Source organism: Barbus barbus, assembly GCF_936440315.1.
Source record: "Barbus barbus genome assembly, chromosome: 35".
Classification (NCBI taxonomy): domain Eukaryota; kingdom Metazoa; phylum Chordata; class Actinopteri; order Cypriniformes; family Cyprinidae; genus Barbus; species Barbus barbus.
This window is the reverse complement of record NC_136763.1, coordinates 26,573,727-26,595,920: the sequence shown is the minus strand read 5'-3', so window position 1 is coordinate 26,595,920 and position 22,194 is coordinate 26,573,727. Positions and strand designations below refer to the sequence as shown.

At 38.2% G+C, this 22,194-nt stretch overlaps 1 protein-coding gene across 1 annotated transcript; it reads right to left on the bottom strand.

Moving 5' to 3' along the window:
- Positions 1 to 2,145: 2,145 nt before the first annotated feature.
- On the bottom strand, positions 2,146 to 22,124 carry LOC306855438 (nck-associated protein 1-like). Its single transcript, XM_079394169.1, has 31 exons — positions 21,938 to 22,124; positions 20,594 to 20,704; positions 20,404 to 20,496; positions 19,406 to 19,462; positions 19,178 to 19,320; positions 18,844 to 18,934; positions 18,356 to 18,493; positions 18,154 to 18,202; positions 17,449 to 17,605; positions 17,259 to 17,315; positions 17,062 to 17,158; positions 16,759 to 16,868; positions 16,166 to 16,298; positions 16,005 to 16,086; positions 15,692 to 15,750; positions 15,029 to 15,174; positions 13,598 to 13,730; positions 13,093 to 13,212; positions 12,683 to 12,822; positions 12,473 to 12,604; positions 11,733 to 11,951; positions 10,134 to 10,264; positions 9,741 to 9,838; positions 9,528 to 9,621; positions 6,649 to 6,731; positions 6,214 to 6,294; positions 5,676 to 5,769; positions 5,467 to 5,583; positions 3,421 to 3,530; positions 2,882 to 2,971; positions 2,146 to 2,793 (listed from the first exon to the last, which is right to left on the bottom strand). Exons 1-31 carry the CDS (start codon positions 22,025 to 22,027, stop codon positions 2,677 to 2,679), a joined length of 3,372 nt encoding a protein of 1,123 aa, XP_079250295.1. The 5' UTR covers positions 22,028 to 22,124; the 3' UTR covers positions 2,146 to 2,676.
- Positions 22,125 to 22,194: the final 70 nt, after the last annotated feature.

The following is a 22,194-nucleotide window of genomic DNA, read 5'->3' as shown; positions in this document are numbered from 1 at the left end:
GCTAATGTGGTCATACTTCCTGGTTCTAGTAAGAACTGTAGCTGCTGCATTTTGAACCAGCTGGAGTTTGTTTATTAAACGTGCAGAGCAACCACCCAATAAAGCATTACAATAATCTAGCCTCAAGGTCATGAATGCATGAATTAATGTTTCTGATTTGACATTGAGAGCATAGGTGGTAATTTACATATATTTCTAAGATGGAAAATGCAGTTTTACAAATGTTAGACATGTTTTTCGAAGGAAAGATTGCTATCAGAAAGTACGCCTAGGTTCCTAACTGATGACAAAGAATTTACAGAGCAGCCATCAAGTATTAGACAGTGATCTAGGTTATTACATGCAAAAATTTTTGCTCCCAATAATTAACACCTGTTTTTTCAGAATTTAGCAGTAAGAAATTGCTAGTCATCCAGTTTGTGATATCAACTACACATTCCGTTAGTTTTTCAAATTGGTAAGTTTGGTGAAATTTGGTGAAAGCTAACACCATGTTTCCTAATGATATCTCCAAAGGGTAACATGTAAAGCGTGAAAAGTAAGGGGCCAAGTACTGAGACTTGAGGTACTCCATACTGCACTTGTGTTTGGTATGATACCTCTTTATTTACTGCCACAAATTGACGGAGGTCAGATAAGTACGAAGGCAGCAGGGACGGATACTACTCAAGAAAAGAGGCTCCAAAGACAGAGGCAGGCTTGTCCGGGATTTGAACCCAGGGCCTCTCGGACCCTAAGCGAGAATCATACCCATAGACCAACGAGCCATCGGAGGCGCCCACAGCTAGCAAATGCAGAAAGAAGGCTCACAGGGCCGTGAAGATTTCTGAGAAACTCCTTTCTGCCGTATCTCCACTGGCTTGGGCTGCCTTCCCAAACCAATGTTGAGAAAAATGTCAAGGCAAAGGACACGAGGCTCGAGTCAACCGCAGATAATTACCCTGCAGCGCAGCCCATCTGAGCCATCTCAAAAACGACACCTCTTTTCAGTGCAAGCGCTCTAACCCACTGAGCTAAGTGGTCGAGCAAGTTTAAATTGCAGACGAGGAAGTAAGAAGATCGGCGAGATGCAGGCTTGAAAACACAAACACAGCGATAGCCTTACTTGACGGCGGTGTGCGTTTGGCCTAGAGAAGGCAGCAGGGAACGCATACTGCTCAAGAAAAGAGGCTCATCTGGGATTTGAACCCAGGACATCTCACACCCTAAGCAAAAATCACACCCCTAGACCAACAAGCCACAAGATACACTAACCTGGAGTCCCTATGGCCATTTATTTCACTGCGCACGATTTACAGATACTGCTCAAAAAAGAGGTTCAGAAGCAGGTTCATCTGGGATTTGAAGCCCGGACCTCTCGCACTCTAAGCAAGAATCGTACCCCTAGACCAACGAGCCACTGGGCACTTAGCAATGGAGGCCGCCTGGCCACATATTTCACTGTGCTCGATGCTTCAGTCGCTCAGACATCCTGCCTCTGTAGCTCATGCCACGGGTGGGATTTCTGAGAAACTCTATTTTGCCATACCTGCACTAGCATGGCCTGCCTTCGCAGTATAATGATGATTAAAATATCAAGAACAAAATACATGAGCTGAATTAAATGGCAGAAGGCTACATTGCGGCACTGCCACACACATCATGCTGTTTTCGCAGAAGACAAACTGTCTTAGGTCTGTAATGCTTCATAACAGAAGGTAACGGTGACACTGGTGTGCTCAATTTTGTTCCTGTTAAGTTTAATGTGTGTTCTAGATTCTTTGAGAAAACTCACCATGTCAGATTCATCACAGGGGCACGGTTAAAGGAGGCAACTGTAGCACTTCCCTTTCAAGACACACTGCCACAGAGAAAGTTTTGACGTAGGCTCCTCTTTGCCGAGCACTGCCAGTGAAAAGCTAGCAGGTTCCATCAATATTTGAACTCAGATCGCTGGATTCAGTGTGCTAACCGTTACACCATGGAACCAATCGGCAGCAGGGGTGTTAGCAGTGTAGAAATGACTCGGGCGGAGCTGACCCGCGAGCATCAGTATGGTGTCAAAAAGCAGCTCCCTCTTTTATTCATTAACAAATATCCTTTAAAATCTGTTCATATAAACCACCACACTAGTATACGTGAACATAACAAAACAGACAACAGCATATGATTTTTTTAATTTTATTTAATGACATTTACATTTTGATTTGAAATCACATTTTTTATCATTTCTATAAAAAGCTTTAATTGAAATGTATTTAAACAAATATAGATGTGCAGTGTACAGCACAGTCACATTCATTGTAAAGTCATTGTCTAGAAATTATTTTAGCATTATAGAGGGGTTTCTGTTTATATTGAGGCAATAAAGAAGATAAAACAAAATGTATAAATTATGGTTACCATTTAATTTGTATAATGCGTCAGCTTGTGAGAATGATCTACTTGGAAAAACAGCTTTCATTTATTAATTGTCATGAAAACGAGGTTAAATGTTAAATGATTAATATATACAGCTGTATTCTCCTAACACCTTTCTATATATTGTTATTTTCCCCCAGTTTCAGCAGAGTCCACTGGAAAACTATTTAAAGACATGTGTCCACAATAAAAATGAAACCAGTTGAATATAATTGTTAGTTTTTTAACTATGATATATATACAAAAACAAAGTCATGATTTCACATCTTCATAAGTTTAGCCCATAGTGTGGATGAAGGTCTTGTGCACCTCTCTGTAAGCGTTTCTTAGGAGTACATATGGAAAACACATTTCCAGCATGTCTTGACTCAAGAACGGTGACTGCTCCACTATCTACAACCCAAAGAATACAAAAGTAAGATTTGTATAAAAAACTTTTTAAAATTCTAATAATTCTATTACTCTCCAAAAGGTGTATTACCATGTGTAGAAGGAGATAAACTGAATCTCTGTTCTTTATTTCCGCTCGCTCCACATTCTGACCTAACTGCAGCAAGATAGATGATGCCACCTACAAGATGAGCATAATCAGATATATTAGATAAAAGATTTTGGTAAGACTTTACAATAAGGTCTGATTAGTGCATTGACTCACACTAACTAACAATTAGCAATATATTTGTTACAGTATATACTAATCTTTTTTAACATTAATGAATGTATTTACTCTTGGTTCATGTTAGCCCAGGTCCTAATATTGATGATATTAATATTAACAACATTTATTTTTAATAATGTATTGATAAATTATTAAATTAACATTAACTGAGATTAAAACATGCTTTAAAACAATTTTTCATTGTTAGTTCATGTTAACAAATATAGTTAACTAACATTAACAAATGGAACCTTATTGTGAAGCGTTACCAAGGTTTTCAGTAAAGGTTTGCTTTGGATTTTTTAATGTCAGTGTATGGAATGAAAACTACTGAATTCTTGCTGCAATGGCATATCATTCACCTTCAGGAAATCTTGAAGTTGAGTCTGGATATTTTTTCTCTGGACAGTGAACATAGCTGCAGCAAGATGGTTAACTGCAGTCGCCAAGCAATGAATGTTGTTTTGGTGACCTGTTGAAAAGCAAGTCAAGTTCTTTTGAGTTTCAGAAATAGTTCAGCACAATGCATCTTAAAAGTTTTTCATTTACAGTAAATATTGGGCTTGTGTATATGGTCTGTCAGAAAGCTATGATGAGGCTGGTTAGGGTGAACACAGCACTGATATTTTAGTAATACACAGAAAATTGGAGCTCATGTTAAGCCAGGTTAAGTCTGTTTCCTCTTATAAAAGTCAATATATACTGAGCAAAATGATAAAATGCAACACTTTTGTTTTTGCCCCCATTTTTCATGAGCTGAACTCAAAGATCTAAGACTTTCTATGTACACAGGCGTGCCTTAGGCCACTCTAAAATGTGCAGTTTTATCACACAGCACAATGCCACAGATGTCGCAAGTTTTGAGGGAGCGTGCAATTGGCATGCTGACTGCAGGAATGTCCACCAGAGCTGTTGCCGGTGAATTGAATGTTCATTTCTATACCATAAGCCATCTCCTAAGGCGTTTCAGACAGTTTGGCAGTACATCCAACCGGCCTCACAACCGCAGACCACGTGTAACCACACCAGCCCAGGACCTCCACATCCAGCATCTTCACCTCCAAGATCGTCTGAGACCAGCCACCCGGACAGCTGCTGCAACAATCGGTTTGCATAACCAAAGAATTTCTGCACAAACTGTCAGAAACCGTCTCAGGGAAGCTCATCTGCACGCTCGTCATCCTCATCGGGGTCTCGACCTGACTGCAGTTCGTCGTCGTAACCGACTTAAGTGGGCAAATGCTCACATTTGATGGCTTCTGGCACTTTGGAGAGGAGTTCTCTTCACGGATGAATCCCGGTTTTCACTGTACAGGGCAGATGGCAGACAGCGTGTATGGCGTCGTGGGTGAGCGGTTTGTTGATGTCAACGTTGTGGATCGAGTGGCCCATGGTGGCGGTGGGGTTATGGTACGGGTAGGTGTATGTTATGGACAACGAACACAGGTGCATTTTATTGATGGCATTTTGAATGCACAGAGATACCATGACTAGATCCTGACCATCACCTCATGTTGCAGCATGATAATGCACGGCCCCATGTTGTGAAGATCTGTACACAATTCCTGGAAGCTGAAAACATCCCAGTTCTTGCATGGCCAGCATACTCACCGGACATGTCACCCATTGAGCATGTTTGGGATGCTCTGGATCGGCGTATACAACAACGTGTTCCAGTTCCTGCCAATATCCAGCAACTTCGCACAGCCATTGAAGAGGAGTGGACCAACATTCCACAATCAACAACCTTATCAACTCTATGCGAAGGAGATGTGTTGCACTGCGTGAGGCAAATGGTGGTCACACCAGATACTGACTGGTTTTCGGACCTCCCCAGACCCCCCAATACTGTAGAACTGCACATTTTAGAGTGGCCTTTTATTGTGGCCAGCCTAAAGCACACCGTCTAATCAGCATCTTGATATGCCACACCTGTGAGGTGGATGGATTATCTCGGCAACGGAGAAGTGGTCACTAACACAGATTTAGACATATTTGTGAACAATATTTGAGAGAAATAGGCCTTTTGTATACATAGAAAAAGTCTTAGATCTTTGAGTTCAGCTCATGAAAAATGGGCGCAAAAATAAAAGTGTTGCGTTTAAATTTTGTTCAGTGTACATCAGTCTAACCCCCAGTTTCACAGACAATACTTTTTTTCTAAGCATGTTTATAAACAATTACTTAAATGTGCTAATTGAACTATGGCCTAATCCTGTTTTAGGCTAAGCCCTGTCTATGAAACCGGGCCATAAAGTTTTTGCTCCAGCAAAGCAAGTGAAGATGTTCTGGAGTTTATCTACATTCAGTGATAATCTGCTCCTTGCACTGTTTGTTTTTGTCAACTTTTTGTAAGACTGCATTTGCATAGCCAATTGTGCAACTCCTGCTCTTCTGCCCAGTGTTACCTCCATGTTGTCGGCTGTAGAATGAGTTTGGATCCAGGCACAGGGTGGGTAAAGACACGGCTATAAACACCAGCAGCAGGCAGCTGATTTTGAACTCCTCCTCATTGGATGAGTTGTCTGGCAAGGATAATAATGAATAATATATTGGAAAAATTTGATTAACTAGAGACGTCGTTCCAGATAGGCAAACTTCTGTATCGGGACTTCACCTGTCTGCATGTTTGCTATGGCTGAAACCAGCGCAGGGTCGATCTCACATGGCAAACCAGCTGCAGAAGCCATTTCATACACACCGAGTGTCACCTACACGGAAAAAGAAAAAAAAAGAGAAAATTCTTGAGATGAGGTATTTCTTGGGATGACGAAAAAAACAGCATGTAAATGTTAAATAAAAGCACTTAATTTGTCACACAGTTTTGTCGAGTCAAATCACATTTATTTATGAAGCGCTTTATACACTTCTAATAGTTTCAAGATAAACAGGAAACACCAATATAAATGTTGTAAAATTAATCGCTTATGAAACTTAACCTTGAAACTTTAATTTCTGCTGTAAAACTGCTCTATGGAAGACAATAGTGTCTTTATTCAGCTCAATTTAGTTCAGTGTTGATTCTGTTTAGTTGAATAACAATGTTGATGTGGCAAAGTTTAAAGTTTTGCTCTTTGCTTTTTCTCTCTTCCCAACAGACAGACACAAACTAAATGAAGAAATGTTATTCAAGTAGCAGTGACTCAGTGATTTACCTTGATGTCACCGTCAGGGTAGATGAAGTCCTTTAGACATTTGATGGGTCTCATTAGAAACGGGCAGTGTCTGTCCATGATCTACAGAAGGAAACGACCAGTAGACTTACGTCCTGTGCTCACTCATAAACCAGGCAGTACATTATAACATGTAAAAACTGTTACGCATTTACTATGATTTATATACTTTAAGATGCTACACATACCATGACAAATGCAGAGATGATTAGTGTACTTATTTAAAGCTTGAACATGTGTAAATATATATATATATATATATATATATATATATGTGTGTATTATATAAATATATATATTTTTTGACATTACAAGTATTACATTGCATATATTTGTAAAATATATGAATGTAGAAAACACTTGATCCAATGTGTTCCAATTCAAAACTAATTATGATACATAAATAGAGACATTCACCTCCTCAAGAGCATCTTGGATCATGGAGCGAAATGACAGAATTACACCAACAATTGTCATTCTCTTCAAAACATTCTCACTGCCTGATGAAAAAATATAGGACACACCATCTTTTAATTACAGTACAAGGCCACAGAGGAATACGAGAAGAAGAGAATTATGAATGAGTAAAACATCCCCCAGCTTATAAAGCATGAATACATTTTAATGAAAGAATGATTGAATTATTATAATTATAGTTATTTTATTGTGTTTATTCAATAATATTTTAATATTTTATATTGAACTACTATAAATTGTATTTCGTTCATTTTAATTTTGTAGGATATTGGTAAAAGCAATTCTCTTATATTTGTATTTCTGGCACAGTTTTGACATGTCTGGTTATTGCATTGTGTTTTTAAGGAAGTTTTAAGGTGCAGTATGTACATTTTAGTGGCGTCTAGCGGTGAGGTTACGAATTGCACATAGAGATGCTATGGTAGCCGACACTGAGCTCCTAGCTCCGCCATGGTCCGTCTGTCTGTTCCACTCTGGAGGTCCCCGTCCTGTGTTCCTGTCCGTGTCTGTCCTGAGGGGCCTCCAGAGCGCCCACCCCCCCCCCCCCCCCTCCTCGGTGGAACTGTTAAGGCTCGGGTCGAGCCTTTCGGGAGGGGGGGGGGGTTATGTCAGTCCTCTGTCATGTGTGTCAAGTGTTCCCGCCTCTTGTGTCCATATTTGGCTTGTTTCCTGTCCTTGTTTAATGTGATCATTAGTTAATTCTTGTCCAGCTGTGTTTGTCTCCTTATCTATGATTTCTGTGTATTTATAGTTATCATTACTCCCCGGTGTTCCTGTCTGTGTCAGCCTTGACGCGTCTTGCCCTGCCTTGTTGTCTTCAGTAAAGACTGTTATTTTGAAGTTACATCCTCGTCTCCTTGTTCCTCCCTGCTGTGTGCACCATGACACCGGGAGTGGTTTAAGCAATTAGCAAAACTTTTTTTTTTTTTTTTTCATCCATATTTGACCAAGTGCTCTGCCTGTTCAAGCGTCAGATAGTAGCAACGGGTCTTGGACAGATAGTTCCCCTCCTGATTCAGTTTTGTGTGCTCAAGAAACTGAAGCTGCTCTTACCAAACAGTCTAGATCAGGCAGCGTTCCATTGTTCTTTTCTGTCCTTACCACTACTGATAAATAATACATAATGCTTCTAACAGTTAGGCTGATAGTTTATTTTCACTGGCACTAACAAAGTGCTTCTAGAGTAAACGTGTGGTGGCTTGTCCATAATCAACTTGCATACTAAACAGCACCCATAATAAATACTAATTTAATTTTATGAAAGAATACAGAAGTTTATTCATCTAATCCTGTCCATCACCCAAGAGTCTGAACAGCTGTTTTAGCATTTACAAGTTTACCAGATGCTTTTTAATCAAATTTTAACTGGATCTTGTGAAACTGTGACTTTTCTCCATGTCCAATTACTAAGCTAACTAAAAACCTGCCCCTTTATTACAAATGAATGCAAGCTCACATCCAGATCTGCCTCAATTCATTCACCCACCGATTGACAGAACCAAGTCCTGCCCTACATTTTATTTTTCAATAATCCGTTTCACTCTGAATGTACGTCATAATACAGGAGAAAAACAATTAAATGTCGCTACTTTCCTTCCATCACAACTTTAATTAGCCAAGAGAGGATATTCAAAGCTTGATTCAAGTCTCATGTTTCAGCCATCAATGGAGGATATTATAGCAGCAAGGGGTGAGCTTAATGGAGCATCAGTGAGGTTGTTTGCTGATTTCAATGTTGGTTTCGATTCATCCCAAATTCATTCATCACCAGCTATACAAATTTGTCATCTGATTTTTTTCCTCCAAAAAATACAACTCATTATCCCTTGGTAACTGCTAATTGGTCGGCTAAGTTTATTCAACTGTCCGCAGACGGCTTTTGTGCAAATTCTTCAACACCAGACTTAGAAAACCATATCTGTAAAGAGCTTGCTTTGTCCACAGGAGTATCCACTGTGACGAGCGTCCCGAGTGCACATCAGCGTTGCCCTGGAAACACACGTGGAGCACCTGTTCACAGCTCATCACGGGCTGATCGGCCACACCTGCGCCTCGTCAGCCGGGCACAGCGTGATCACAGAGGAAGGTTGAGAAGCCTCTCCATGAGACAGCGACCTAATCCTCTGTTCTCTATCTCCCTCCAGACAGCAGTGTGTGACCGATCTGCACCGCCACGAGCACCGCACGGACTCACCCACACCTGGACACGTTCAAGAGCACCGCCACGAGGAAGACCGCCATCACTGCCCACGTATTTTCGCACTTGTTAATAAAGTCCACCCTCCGGGGCCTTCACCTAAGCTTTGCTTGTCACGTGTTCCTTCCACCCCGCCACACCACATACTGGGAACAAAACTTCTGCCATGCAGTGCTAATTCTCTAGAATGTTATTGATTCTTACTTCAGTAGTCGTTTATCACCCAAGCAAGAGGCAACACATTTATTTGTTGGTAACACTTTATTTTAATTTGTCCTTGTTACACGTTGCATGTATTTACTTTTATAATAACAATAAAATATGCATAATTACATTCAAGCAAGCCTAAGCCAAACAATAATCCTAACCTTAACCATATAGTAAGTGCATGAAGCTAATATTACTCAGTGCTTAAATGTGTAATTTACACTGTAACAAGGACACCTTAAAAATAAAGTGTAACCTATTTGTTTTGTGATTTATTTACATTTAATAATAAAATAGTTGTGATTATATTTGAAAGGAAGAATGTTAAAAACTGCAGACAATTATGGAGGATATACGTTTCTAAGTCTTGACAGATCATAAAAGAAGTTTGAAAATGTAGGCTCCGTAATTGTACCTGTCAGTTTCTTTTGAAGCTCACTCATTGCTTCAGGATTCTCATAGTTAGCTCTCATTTGCACCAGGACATCCATGTTGTCACTTACGAGTTTCTGACAATGACAACGTGCTTTAATTCAATCATTTATACACTTTAATTAGCAAATTTATTTAGCCATGTTTGTAAATTGTTAAAAGATAAATGATGTCTTCATTTTGAAAGACGTCATACCTTCAGTTCTCCAACTTGGGATATGATGTGCCACATGAGGTTCTCATTTAAAAACTTGAGTCCATACGGGCCAATCAGTTCAGCCAACGATCGCAAACCTGCACAGAAATGTCACCATTAAATCACAATAAGGCTTTTGCCATGTATCCATTTAATTTAAATGGATACATGGCAATTTAAATGTTTATTTAAATATCTTTTCACACATATTACATTACTTTGTAGTATTATTATTATAAGAAAAGCATGTAATATATGAAAAAAATGCTTTAGAATACATGTATGAAAATTAAGTTAAATACAGATACAGTAGGTCATTAAAAATGTGAAATAAAATATTTAGATTCAATATTTAGCTATGTAGCTGAAATATTATCTTAATTTTCAGCTTACCACAAATGTCAGAGTATTCCTCGGCATGAAAGCTCTGCTCATTCTCAGTATTCTGGTTTACAAAACACTGTGTGGTAGGACAGTGGACTATGAGAGCACTGCTGGCCTGACGCAAGAGACCCTCCAGAAACCTAACAACAGAAACTATTTAAACCAGGAACACATTTAAACACATTAACCACACACGTGAGTCTGGAGCACAAAACCAGTCATGAGTAGCACAGGTATATCTGTAGCAATAGCCAACAATACATTGTATGGATCAAAATTATACATTTCTCTTTTATGCCAAAAATCATTAGGATATTAAGATCATGTTCCATGAAAATATTTTGTACATTTCCTACTGTAAATATATCAAAACTTAATTTTTGATTAGTAATATGCATTACTAAGAACTTCATTTGGACAATTTTAAAGGAGATTTTCTCAATATTTTTTCTTTCTTTTTTTGCACCCTCAGATTCCAGATTTTCAAATAGTTGTATTTCAGCCAAATGTTGTCCTATCCTAATAAACCATACATCAATTAAAAGCTTATTTATTCAGTTTTCAGATGATGTATAAATATCAATTTCGAAAAATGTACCCTTATGACTGGTTTAGTGGTCCAGGGTCATATTTAAATTAGAGACCACAAATCTGATATTTAGAATAACAGCCCAACTATAAGTGTTCTATGATTCAGTGACACACTCATAAAGGCAGTTCCTGAATATATCAGTTTCAGTAATCCAGGACTCATTTTGAATGCGTTATTGATATGAACCAGTCTGACAGAGAATATGCAGACAGCACCAGCAGCTGTATGCACCGTCAGCATTCTGACTGACCTAAAAAACATTTAGCCTGCGAATAGTTCATCTGTTATTATGTATGTCCCTATTTCTGTCGAATGAACCAGCAATACAAATCATGTGTGAATTAATCATTATTATCAGTCAGTTCTTTCTTTTAAGTGAATTAGCCAAACAGCTTGGCAAACCAGTCTGAATTGATTCATATTTGTTCAGCTCACTCTCTCTCTCTGATTCATCTGAAGCGGTTTCTCAGTCAGTAAAACAAACAGTAATAAGATACTTAAGAGTGGAGAGAACAAACAGCACTGGATGAAGGGGACATACATCAAGAAACAATTGAAGCAAAATGCTACTATTTGAGAGGTAACTTTGAGAACATTCAGCTGTGATGTGAAGCAGCCATTCAAAATGAAGGTGTATTTGTGTCTGTTTTTCAATCTTATGTGAACCATAGGCTGTAAAAAAGATGGATGACCCTCCGCTTCCTTCCTCTATAGAAAAGTGAACCCAAAATGTCCCAGGTATAGGGGCTGTCATCTTGCGCCGATGACATCATTTGGAGTCCAAGTCTGCATCAAATAACTAACTAAAAACAAACTAATAAGAAAAACGAACTCTTCGACATACCTCTGCATGATAAGAACTACCTCAAATGACAAACTTTCATGCATGCACATGCACACTTTGGTCAGAGTGGAAGCAGTTTGATTTGATTTCATGAAAGATGGTCACTAATGAGGGAAAGTCTCAGCTTAGAAGGAATGGCCCTGTAAGCTAATACATTTTCATGAGGACTTACCAATTTGTATAGAGTGTTGTGATGGTCTGTGCTCCATATGAGTCCAGCGGTTGCGTCTGCTGCAACAAGACACTCTTCACCAGTCGTGTGACATCAATGTTGACGTAGCAGCTGAGGCTCTGCAGACTTGTAACATATGCTTGAATCCCAGCCATCAGGTCAGTGGGTCGGGCGATTTCGTGAGTGCTATGGCTATAATTGGCCATCTGCACAATAACCCTGTAAACCTCTATTCGTTAGGTCGCAGTAAGGCTGACTTTCTCTCAAACAAACCTTCATTGAATATTCTGGGTTCATAACAAGTTTAGCTCAATTGACAGTTGATTGTGACGCATAATGTTGATTACGACAGAAATGGTTTTCGAAGCTAAAGTCTAGATTAGAGCGAGGCACAGCACAATGGAAGGGAATGGGGTCAATCTGTAAAAGTTAAAATACACAGCTTCATAAGAATAACCACAAGGCCTGAACAATATCCGTGTTAACATGATTTTTAGTGTGAAAACCTTTTCTGTGTAAAGTTGTGTTCAATTTTATAACTTTGCATGATAATATAACACCTAAAAAGATACACTTCATGATTCTGCTTTTACTTCCATTGTACGTGCTTCATTATAACCTCAACAAATGGGGAACTTGAGGTATTCCTTTAAGACACAGTGTGTATCTGAGAGGATTTTCAACAAACTCATCTTGTCAACAGTGCAGTTTCATAGTAAATACTTAAAAATGAGCAATACTTGTTGAGTCTGATCTCCAGCTGTGAGAGCAGGAATTCAGCAGGTACTATGATGTGTTTGAACACGGTGAAATCAGCACAGATACTGTAGGAAGCGCACAGTTCTGTCAGTGCCTGGTGCATCTTATCCAGACTACAAGAGAAGAGAGCCGGTGAGTGTTCATATCTATAGCTTATTGTAATTATAATGATACTACAAGATGATACATACTTTGTGACGATGACTCTGTCCTTCCTGAGGCTTTCCGTCCCTGGTTTCTCTTTAGGCACGTCTCCTTTCTTTGGTAGCGACTTCTTCAGTTTTTTATTGCGTGCTGCACTGATGGTCTCAGCACTGTGTTTGGGCAATAACTGAAACACAGCACAACACAGCTGAAAAACACTGCATGCTTATGACTGAGAGTGTAGATGATATAGTATCCTACAATGGTTTTACTTTCTGCTCTTCTGTAGAATGCTTATCCACTCTATAATATTCATACAAAGTTATCGATATCTGATATTATATCTTATAAAAGTCCAAATCCATACCCCTTTAATTATAATTTTAATTAAGTTGTATGTTGGTTGATCCCCGTGTCTTTAAGTCATGACTATGTTTTAAGCAACCTTGCAATGTACCTTCTCGTGTAGGTTACACTGTTCAGCACATATCTCCAGCACAACCGTACACGTCTGACGGGAAATCTCCTCCAGAAAGATCACACACAGCTTCAAGCTTTGATTCTCTATATCTTCAGCCTAGTCCATGCACACACATGCATTTAACAAGAAACATATGACAGAACAGCATTTAGTAGTAGTGCAAATAGTGTTGCAGATTTTCCTTTGAATATGATCTGTTCATTAAAACCCCACACTTTTGGCTATTAGGACTAAATGTGGCATATATTATCTAGATGATACTGGAACAGATAGGCTGTGAGATACAAGACAGCAAATTTTAATGTTTTTAATACAAAGTCCATAATAAAAGATCCTTGATGGATACCTGGACAGTCTATATTCTATACATTGTGGTCACAATAAGAAGCTGATTGTCTTGAATGTCTTGCACAATCAAGCTGGTCAAGCTTACTTATATAAGTATTAGAGAAGTCTAATACATTGGCAAGCCAGTACTGACCTCTTCTGGACAGAGAGGATGGAGACACTGACTGAAGTGTGAACAGATGACCGGGAAAGCAGTGAGGTAGCGCTGCATGGACACATCCTCACTGCTCTGAGAGAACAGCTTCTCAAACACACGTGCGTGGAAACTGAAACATCACAGTCATGTCAACTCAAAACAATGTTCTGTATCTCTAAGCTGTATGCATGACTTACAGATGATGCAAACTTCAACAGTTGGGAATAACAATAAAGATATCACTTGCTTGATTTGGTGGTAACTTTAACCATGTGAATTTTGAACAGTGTACTGTATGTTTTTGTGTTTAAAGGAGTGACTAAAGAAAAGCTTTCTTCTGTGGAGCACACTCCAAATTCATGGTCTCAATATGATCTTCTCCTCTGATTAGCATTTGAAACCTATAGCTCTGAAATGTCATTAACATCAATGAAAACATGCAAGAACCAACACAGTTTGGGGTCATTGATGTGAAATGGTGTCAATGTGTTATTAGTTAATATGCAACTTTTGTATTTCAAAGCATCTACAGAGGGGAAGATTATCCGTGAATAACAAAACAGATGTCACACAAGCCTATCACATGATTTTAGAAGATTAGGGGCCATATTTACTAAAAGCTTGTGCCAGCGCAAACCATCTTTTTGACGTTAAAATAGTATTGTCAGGATTTACTAAAGACGTGCATTGAAGAATTAGTGCTGAAAAGACATGGGCACCGTTGTTTTTGTGCCTGACCTTATTGAATATGTAGGAGTTTCCCTTTCAGACACAAAATTTATGGCAGAGGAGTATTAAAGTGAATCACGCAATGCGATTTACTAATGTTTGCGCTCGTCAAATTACTGGTATTTGCATCAATATTTAATGCCCAAAAAATCATGTCTTAAAGCAGGTGGTAATTTGTGCTGCTCTTGGTAGATTGCACTGGTCATTGTGGAAATGGTCTGCTGCGTCTGTGTTCTTTAATGTGTGCATTGTCAGTAAATCACACGCAGAATTTTCCCCTCACATATGAGCTTTTATGGAATTGTGCTCTAATGCTAATTTGCCCTGTTTAGTAAAGATGACCCTTGAAATGTAGAGTGTGGGTCATATGGAAACTTATGATAATTAGATGTGCTTTTTGTAATTTTGGAGACTGACAGAACCCCCCCCCCCCCCCCCACCCCCTCAAAAAACAAAACATTAACAATATTTTATAGTAAATTATTATATTATTATTATTAAAGAGCATCCAGGATCATGTCTTTATACAAAACTAAACAAAAAAAGCAAATTAAGCAAAATAAAAAAAAAAAAAAGGCAGAATTTCTATTTTTATTGTCATATTTATTTTTTACGTGTGGATGATCATTACACCACAAAACACCAATGTGCATCTGTATTAATGTCACAGCTTCACTCAACGAGTCAGAAGTGACTCACCAGAGGATAGAGAGATCAGCCGTCTCACAGAGGAGTTCATTCACATTGTCCATCATCCGAGTGTGAAACTGGGCCATGTTCATGACCTTGGCAAGCTCAGGGTAGTCCTTGAGTGCCAGAGCAGCTTTACCAATACTGGTGTAAGTCTGAAGAATGCAAAAACATTGGGTCATCAGCTCTGTAATGGTTAGCATAACTTTTGATGGATTATTGTAATTGCATTTTAGAGATATTATGGATACTTTAGTCTGACTGAGTGTGTACTACTTGCATTTATTCATTTGGCAGATATGTTTATACAAAATATATTTTTCTAGCTTTGTTAAGAACTAGCCCTGTGGTTTCCCAGTGGGTGACATAGGTACATTTGGTGTGCTGTAATTAAATAAAGACACGTGGTTCAAGATATAGCAGTAACGATACAGATGTTGTAAAAAAGCTGAAAAATGGCAGTGAGATAAGCATTTTCCTACTGTATTCTTCTGTGAGATCTTATTGATTAGATGAACAAGCTCCCCTCATATTTTCATTTAAAAAGTATTCAGGACATTTCAACTTCAAACACAGCAAATTAATGAAAGTGTATGTCCAAAGGTCTTCATACAGAATTTCATTTTTGCCTGTATTCCTTTCTTATTTATTCATTTTTTGCTAAAGCCATACCTGCAGTCTTAACCAGTCCAGTCTGAATGGTTTCAGGTCAAACTCTTCTCCTGCATCCACTGTATAAAAAGATGACCGTTGAGCAATATTTACTTCAATCATATCTATTTCTCAAATAAGTGTACCTTAAACCACACATACAAACAAACAACAATACTATTTACAAAATATACTTTCTCCAGAGGCCATTTGCATAAAGCTAACGGAACAAACTCTAATTTCAGAGTTTACAAACCCAAACAAATCCAACCCTTTTTCCGTACCTATGCGCAGAGTATACAGCCGGTTTAGAGTAATCAGAAAGAGAACTCACACTGCTTGAGACTCATTCCAGACAGAGTTGAGACAAATGACGACATAAGAATCGATTCTTCCTCCGGACAGACGTACATACCCTGAAATGAGAAGACAGAAAATAAAGCTATAAATATAGCAATGCTGTGCTTTAGAGAGCAGTGCCATGTGCCGGAGTACCTGAATGATGTCATTCAGCGCTAGAGCATCATACTGTGACAAGTACTGAAGATGGTAGCGTTGTATAACATATCTGTGCTGAGCCAATAGGGTGCGCAGCTTTTCCATGTGGAAGAGGAGCTCTGCCATCTGGCTGTACAACAAACACATTTAGCATAAGATCCATGTGATGGTGCATTTAGTGAATATTACCATAATAGTCTTTCCAAGTTTACAAAGTCACCAGTGCTTCACTTTTCATTTTAGACAATGTAATACCAACCTTCATAGCAAACATAATATAACAATGTGTGATTCTTCAGTTAGAGGCACTTTTGACTACTTTAAAACTTAAAAAGGCAAAAGAAAGACACAGCTTTCATCAACTTGAACTGCTTTTATATGTGATGGTACAGATTTTACTATTGTGTGACAGTAATGAAATAAGAATTTGATTGTGTTTTAGTTAAATACTGAATCTGAAATACTGATCCAGTACTGACACATAATAATAATGAAGTGATGATTAGTGAATAGTGAATTAATATAATGGTCTCATATATCACAGATGTGTTGAATGGTGAATGCTCCTCGTGTAGCTCAGTGAAACTCACGAGTCTGCATAGTCCTCCGGGGTTTTGGTTTTGGGGATGTTCTCAGCATGACGCACAAGCCAGAGCACTTCATCACGGGAGAACGACAGAGCCATGAACACAATCAAAGCCTATAGGGAGCACATATACGGTTCAGTTCATGCCACAGAGATTGGAGTTCATGTTTGTCCTACCACACTACATTATTCCAATTTATTTGCATTTAAATATAGCAACAATAATAATAATAATAATTGATTAAATAATTAATTAAAAAACCCACTACTACTAATAATAATAATAAAGTAAAAGACCGGTTGAAACCTTGGGTCCAAGCAATGCAGGTTCATCTTCCAAAACTTTGGTAAGTTCCTTCAGGGCGTTTCTCAGGAAGTTGCGCTTCTCTCTCCGTAACGCCCCGCTGGAAAACCCGTGAGATGGGTGAACATTGAGTCTGCAGTTTGAAGTCTATTAAAAGCTTGATGCCCATTTGGGACTTTTGAAATGCTTAAGATGCTCACCAGTTAGTGATGACATACTCTTTACATTCTTTGATGTCAGGAATGCGCTTACTGTATCTGGAAATAAACGAATGTGAATATAAACTGTTTACATTATAATAAATAATTCTGTGAATACGATAAAATCTTAAAGAAGCATTCCTTTACTGAGTGACCGGCTGCTGACACATGCTGTGTATGCATGCCTTACCCTTTGAGACTGTCGAAGAAGTCCTCCGAGAGCTTGTGTATGTTGAGAACCTCGTCTCTGATGACTGTGATGTACAGGCCGTTACGGAGGGCCGTCTTCCATAAGTTCTGAGAGTTAGCATTGGCATTTAGACTGCTATGGCACAACAGGAAGCCAACTGACAATCATAAGAAAACAGAGAACACATTTAATCTCTGATGAATCATGATTTCTTTGTGTAAACATTTGTACACAGATTTCACACGTGGATAGTGAATGAGACCCAAGTTAATTGTTAATTGCGGTTACTTGCTCTCTAGCAGCCCCAGACAGACAACCAATGCACTATACTTTTGCTTTTTAACATTTATGATTTTTGCCATTTTCTTTATTTAAATCAAATATAGTGTATAATAATTATAGGTAAGCAAAGTAGAAAAGTGAGTGGTTTTGGCAGAAGGCGACACCAGGACCCTCTCACAATTATCACATGCTTTTCTTGAGTCCAGTGAAATTAAACCCAAAGTGTCTCCACTGTTGATTCAGAGCCATAGCTAGAGCAGCTATCTTGGTTTATGAACATAAAATATTACTTCAGCATGGTTTTTCATGATTCGTCTAGTGATGCTGACATATTTTAACAAATATTGTACTGAAAGTGACATTGAAAGTGACGTGACATACAGCCAAGTATTGCATGTCTCCTTGTACATAACAGATACTCACTGAGGATCCAGCGCTCCATCACCTCCATGGACAGATACTCACAAGCCATCTGAAAACAATGTTCAGTGTTAGTCCTTTATACAAACAGCCAAATGCACAACTGCTTACTGATCATAACATCAAAAATATAATCAAAATACATGATTTAAAAAGCCAAGCTGAAGCGATAACCGATGATCTGCACAGTGGAAGATGTACATACTGTGTCAGAGCATGCGGGGCTGAGCATGTCAGCGGGGGATGCCAGCAGAGACAAGAGCTGAGCGTTGCGCCACTGGTCAGCAGAAAGATTCCTCCGCAGATACACCATGAGCAGTGAGAGGAGAGCCTCTGTCACAGACTGACCAACAACACAGTTATTCATGTTAACCCTGCAACTGAATCACTTCAAGACTAGAATGACTATACTTAAGCATGTGTTTAAGTTAAATCTATCCGGTATTTACTAGGTTTTCATTTCTCTTTAATATGGCTGCACAGCAAACAGAATCTGGGCTGTACGTGCTAAGCACTAGAATATAATAAGACTGATGCTGATAGAAGGATGAAAGGGCAGACTGAAAACACTCATTTTGCATTGTAAGAACATTATTTTGTATATATAATTGTCTATAAAATTATTTTGTTAGCAACATTTAAACATATGGAAATCCCTGCAGAGTTACTGCAGTGTATCTAAAGGGGGCTGACCTTGGTGTGGGGACCAAACTCCTCTGAAAGCTTTTTCCAGGGATGGTCGTACTCTATAAACATCTGACCAAGTCGAGGGAACGAGGGGTCACTGCACATAGTTATAACACACACACACATAATCATATAGTGCATTATTATATATTTCTGATATTCTACTACCCTCACATAAATATTTCTGCATTTGTATTATGTTTTTGAGCCAAGGACTTTTGGCTGCTTCAACAAACAGATACAAGCTAATAAAATCTCTGGCCAGCCACTTGATAATGAACATGCAACTGTCCAAAAGCACTGTGACTGTGTCTAAAAATGTGGTCACATGGTGTGTTACCTGTTTCCATTTGAGAACTCATATGCACAGTTATACATTCCAACAATTGCCTTCTTGTCATCGATGCGAGACAACATGTAGATGACTGAGGCGTAGGTGACGATAAGGTCCAGGTAGTTCTTGGTGAAGTCAAAATTTACAGCCTGAAATGGATTATGACCACAGATTCATGTATAAGAATATCTGCTTCCTTTGATTTTCTATCTTGTCTTTAAGAGTCATACTTACTATGTTAAAGTAGCACTGGCTGGCATCTATTGTGTTGAGCAACTCATAAACATGGTCCTAAAGAGAAAAGATATGCGTAAATAAATGAATACTGATTAAAAACTAATTTAAGATGAAAAATACTTATAACAATAAAAATATTATAACAAGAATAATGAAAATATATGAAAGTATAAATCAGTCACATTACATACCAAGTTTTATTACAAATAGTTAGTAAAGCATTAGTTAATGAGTAAGATAATGTTCAAATTTGGAATGTGGTGGCTCTTCAAAACACTTCTGAACTCTAATATTACGGCACACTGCCATAAGCCTTACAAACATTTCATCTATCAATATTGTTCCTCAGAAATACCCAACTAAAGTGTTGAAGTCAGCTGTTAGCTTTTGAGCATTTTCTCACCATCAGACTGAGACAAAGGTTAGTGGGACCGTTTTAGGTTTAGCTCCAGTAATACTGAAAGATTTACCTCGCTGATGTATCATTCCAACACACTTATCATATTCCAATATCTCATGAAAAAATCTGCATATCCAAAGATGTCGGATGGGGATATCTGAGATATCCTTGGTGATTTTGTTTTCTTTTAATCTAATATAACATTGCCTCTTTTTAAAGAATGTCAGGTCAAACATTAGCAAACTGTGACTAGCTTTAAACAAGTCAGGGCCCAAATTAATACACATATTTACATTTAATAGACATTTTTGGTTATTGCTACTTTAACTTTAATGTCTATTTATTGCCACTGTTTGCACCACTTTAAATACCAACTTACAAATTAAGCTTGTACTGCTCATTTGACATTGTTTTTTGCAAACAGCTGTAAAAATATAGTCTTTTATCCTTCAGTGAGTCTTTGAAAATGTGTTTCTCAGTTTAAGTAGATTAAGCTGTACTTGCATGACTACTGCAGCCTGGCAATATTACCAAGATGGCCAGCAAATGAACTTGACTTAACTTGACAAGGAGTTTAATCTGTTGCCATGCTTACCCTGAACTCCATGACATCTATGAAGGACTCGTAATAACTGTGCAGGCCCTCCAATATGGCTGACTTCTGCTTCTGTATGCCGCTCAGATGTTGCTGCAGAATCATATTGAAAAAAGGGGAAATTAAATATTCAAGATTTGAGCCAAATAGAAAGACAACAATGAATCCCTTTTTATTTGTGAATACTCACACTGCCACCCCTGATGTCAATGTTGGGAAATTTTCTGTTGATGTATTTTGTGGTAGATTCCATGCTTTTGTCAGTAAAGTACGATGGCCTTCGCTTTGGGTCCGTGCATACCTGAGAAAAAAAAAAAAAAAATTATATATATATATATATATATATATATATATATATACACACACACATGAAAAAATAACATAAAAACCCAGAATGCCAAACCACCCAAAAACAATCTTGCCCCTCAATGTTGAATGATGAAGGATGCCTTGATCAGGACATGATCATGTGACCTGTTCATGGTGTTTAACAGATTTTCTGGCCTCACTTATCAATTTAATTTTTTAAAATACAAATACTTCTAAAGCAGAATCACAGTAAATACACCTTAAAAATCCTCAGTGAGCTAAAGGAAGGATGCTTCAGATAGATGAGGAAGAAACTCAATTATGAGTTAAAAAAAAGAAACTTAAAAGAATTTTAAATTGTCTGCAAGTTTGACCATAAGTGGTATCATATGTCTCAAGGAATCTATCAAAACAATAGGCCAAATTAATCAAATATTATTAGCAGAAGGCATATAGAGTTTCAGGATGATATGGCATTGAGTGCATTCAACACTGACATGAGACTTTCTGAAGTGCCCAAATTTACTGTGGATATCAAGCATAGATAAATATGATTTTTAACCCTGTGTAGAGCCCTGCTTAAAATTGAGCTTTTACAGCACAAGTCACTGTAGAAGCAGTGCAAAGACACTGAAGAAAAGTAGGTGGAATGTCCAACACTTGTCAGAGAATGGTTGGTCAGAGAATCTATATATTGATTTATTGCACTGTAACATTTGCATTAGTCTTGAAAGAGGATTAGTCCTTTAGAAGCTCTGTTGTGAATATGTGTAACACTGCTTCTGAGACAGACAGGAAGTGCAGCCTGTTTGCAGTGTATGTGAGGGAGATGTGGTTTACAGAGAGGCCTGATAGGTCCTGTTCATTTCCTGTGTGCACTTCCTCTTTCTCTACAAAACTGAGAACATACTTTCTCCGGAAAACATGACAAAATACAATACATAAATTATGCTTTTAAAAGCCCTCTGAATAAAATGATTATAATGTACGTTCAAAACCAATCTGAATTATAACACATACTGTAAAAACACTTAATAAAGCAGCGGGATATTTGAGCCTTGTTTTGTTCTACAAACAATTCAACAAACATAGCAGTTAATTCAGTTAAGCCTTTTGTCAATCAGTCACACATTCACTGCGAGTTCAAACAAATAAAAATCAGTTCTGCCAATATTAGTCTTTTTCACGGTTTTGTGAATATTACAAGAATCAATTTTCCTCTCACCTTTTTAATGTGGTTCATCCTGATCAGCACTCCCTGACCCCGCTCATTGAGTAGGACCAGTTTTTCAGCCAGTTTGAACTGGTAGGCCATGATCTCTGTCCAGATGATATGATCCTCAGTGAAACAATGAACGCTGCAGTCTTCAGAGATCAAGGTGACGTCAGATCAACATTGACACCCATTCTGTAGAGAAGGCGGTGCTTACAGAACTTCTGCTTCTCATGTCTTATGACACATGTCAGCACATTCACGCTCAA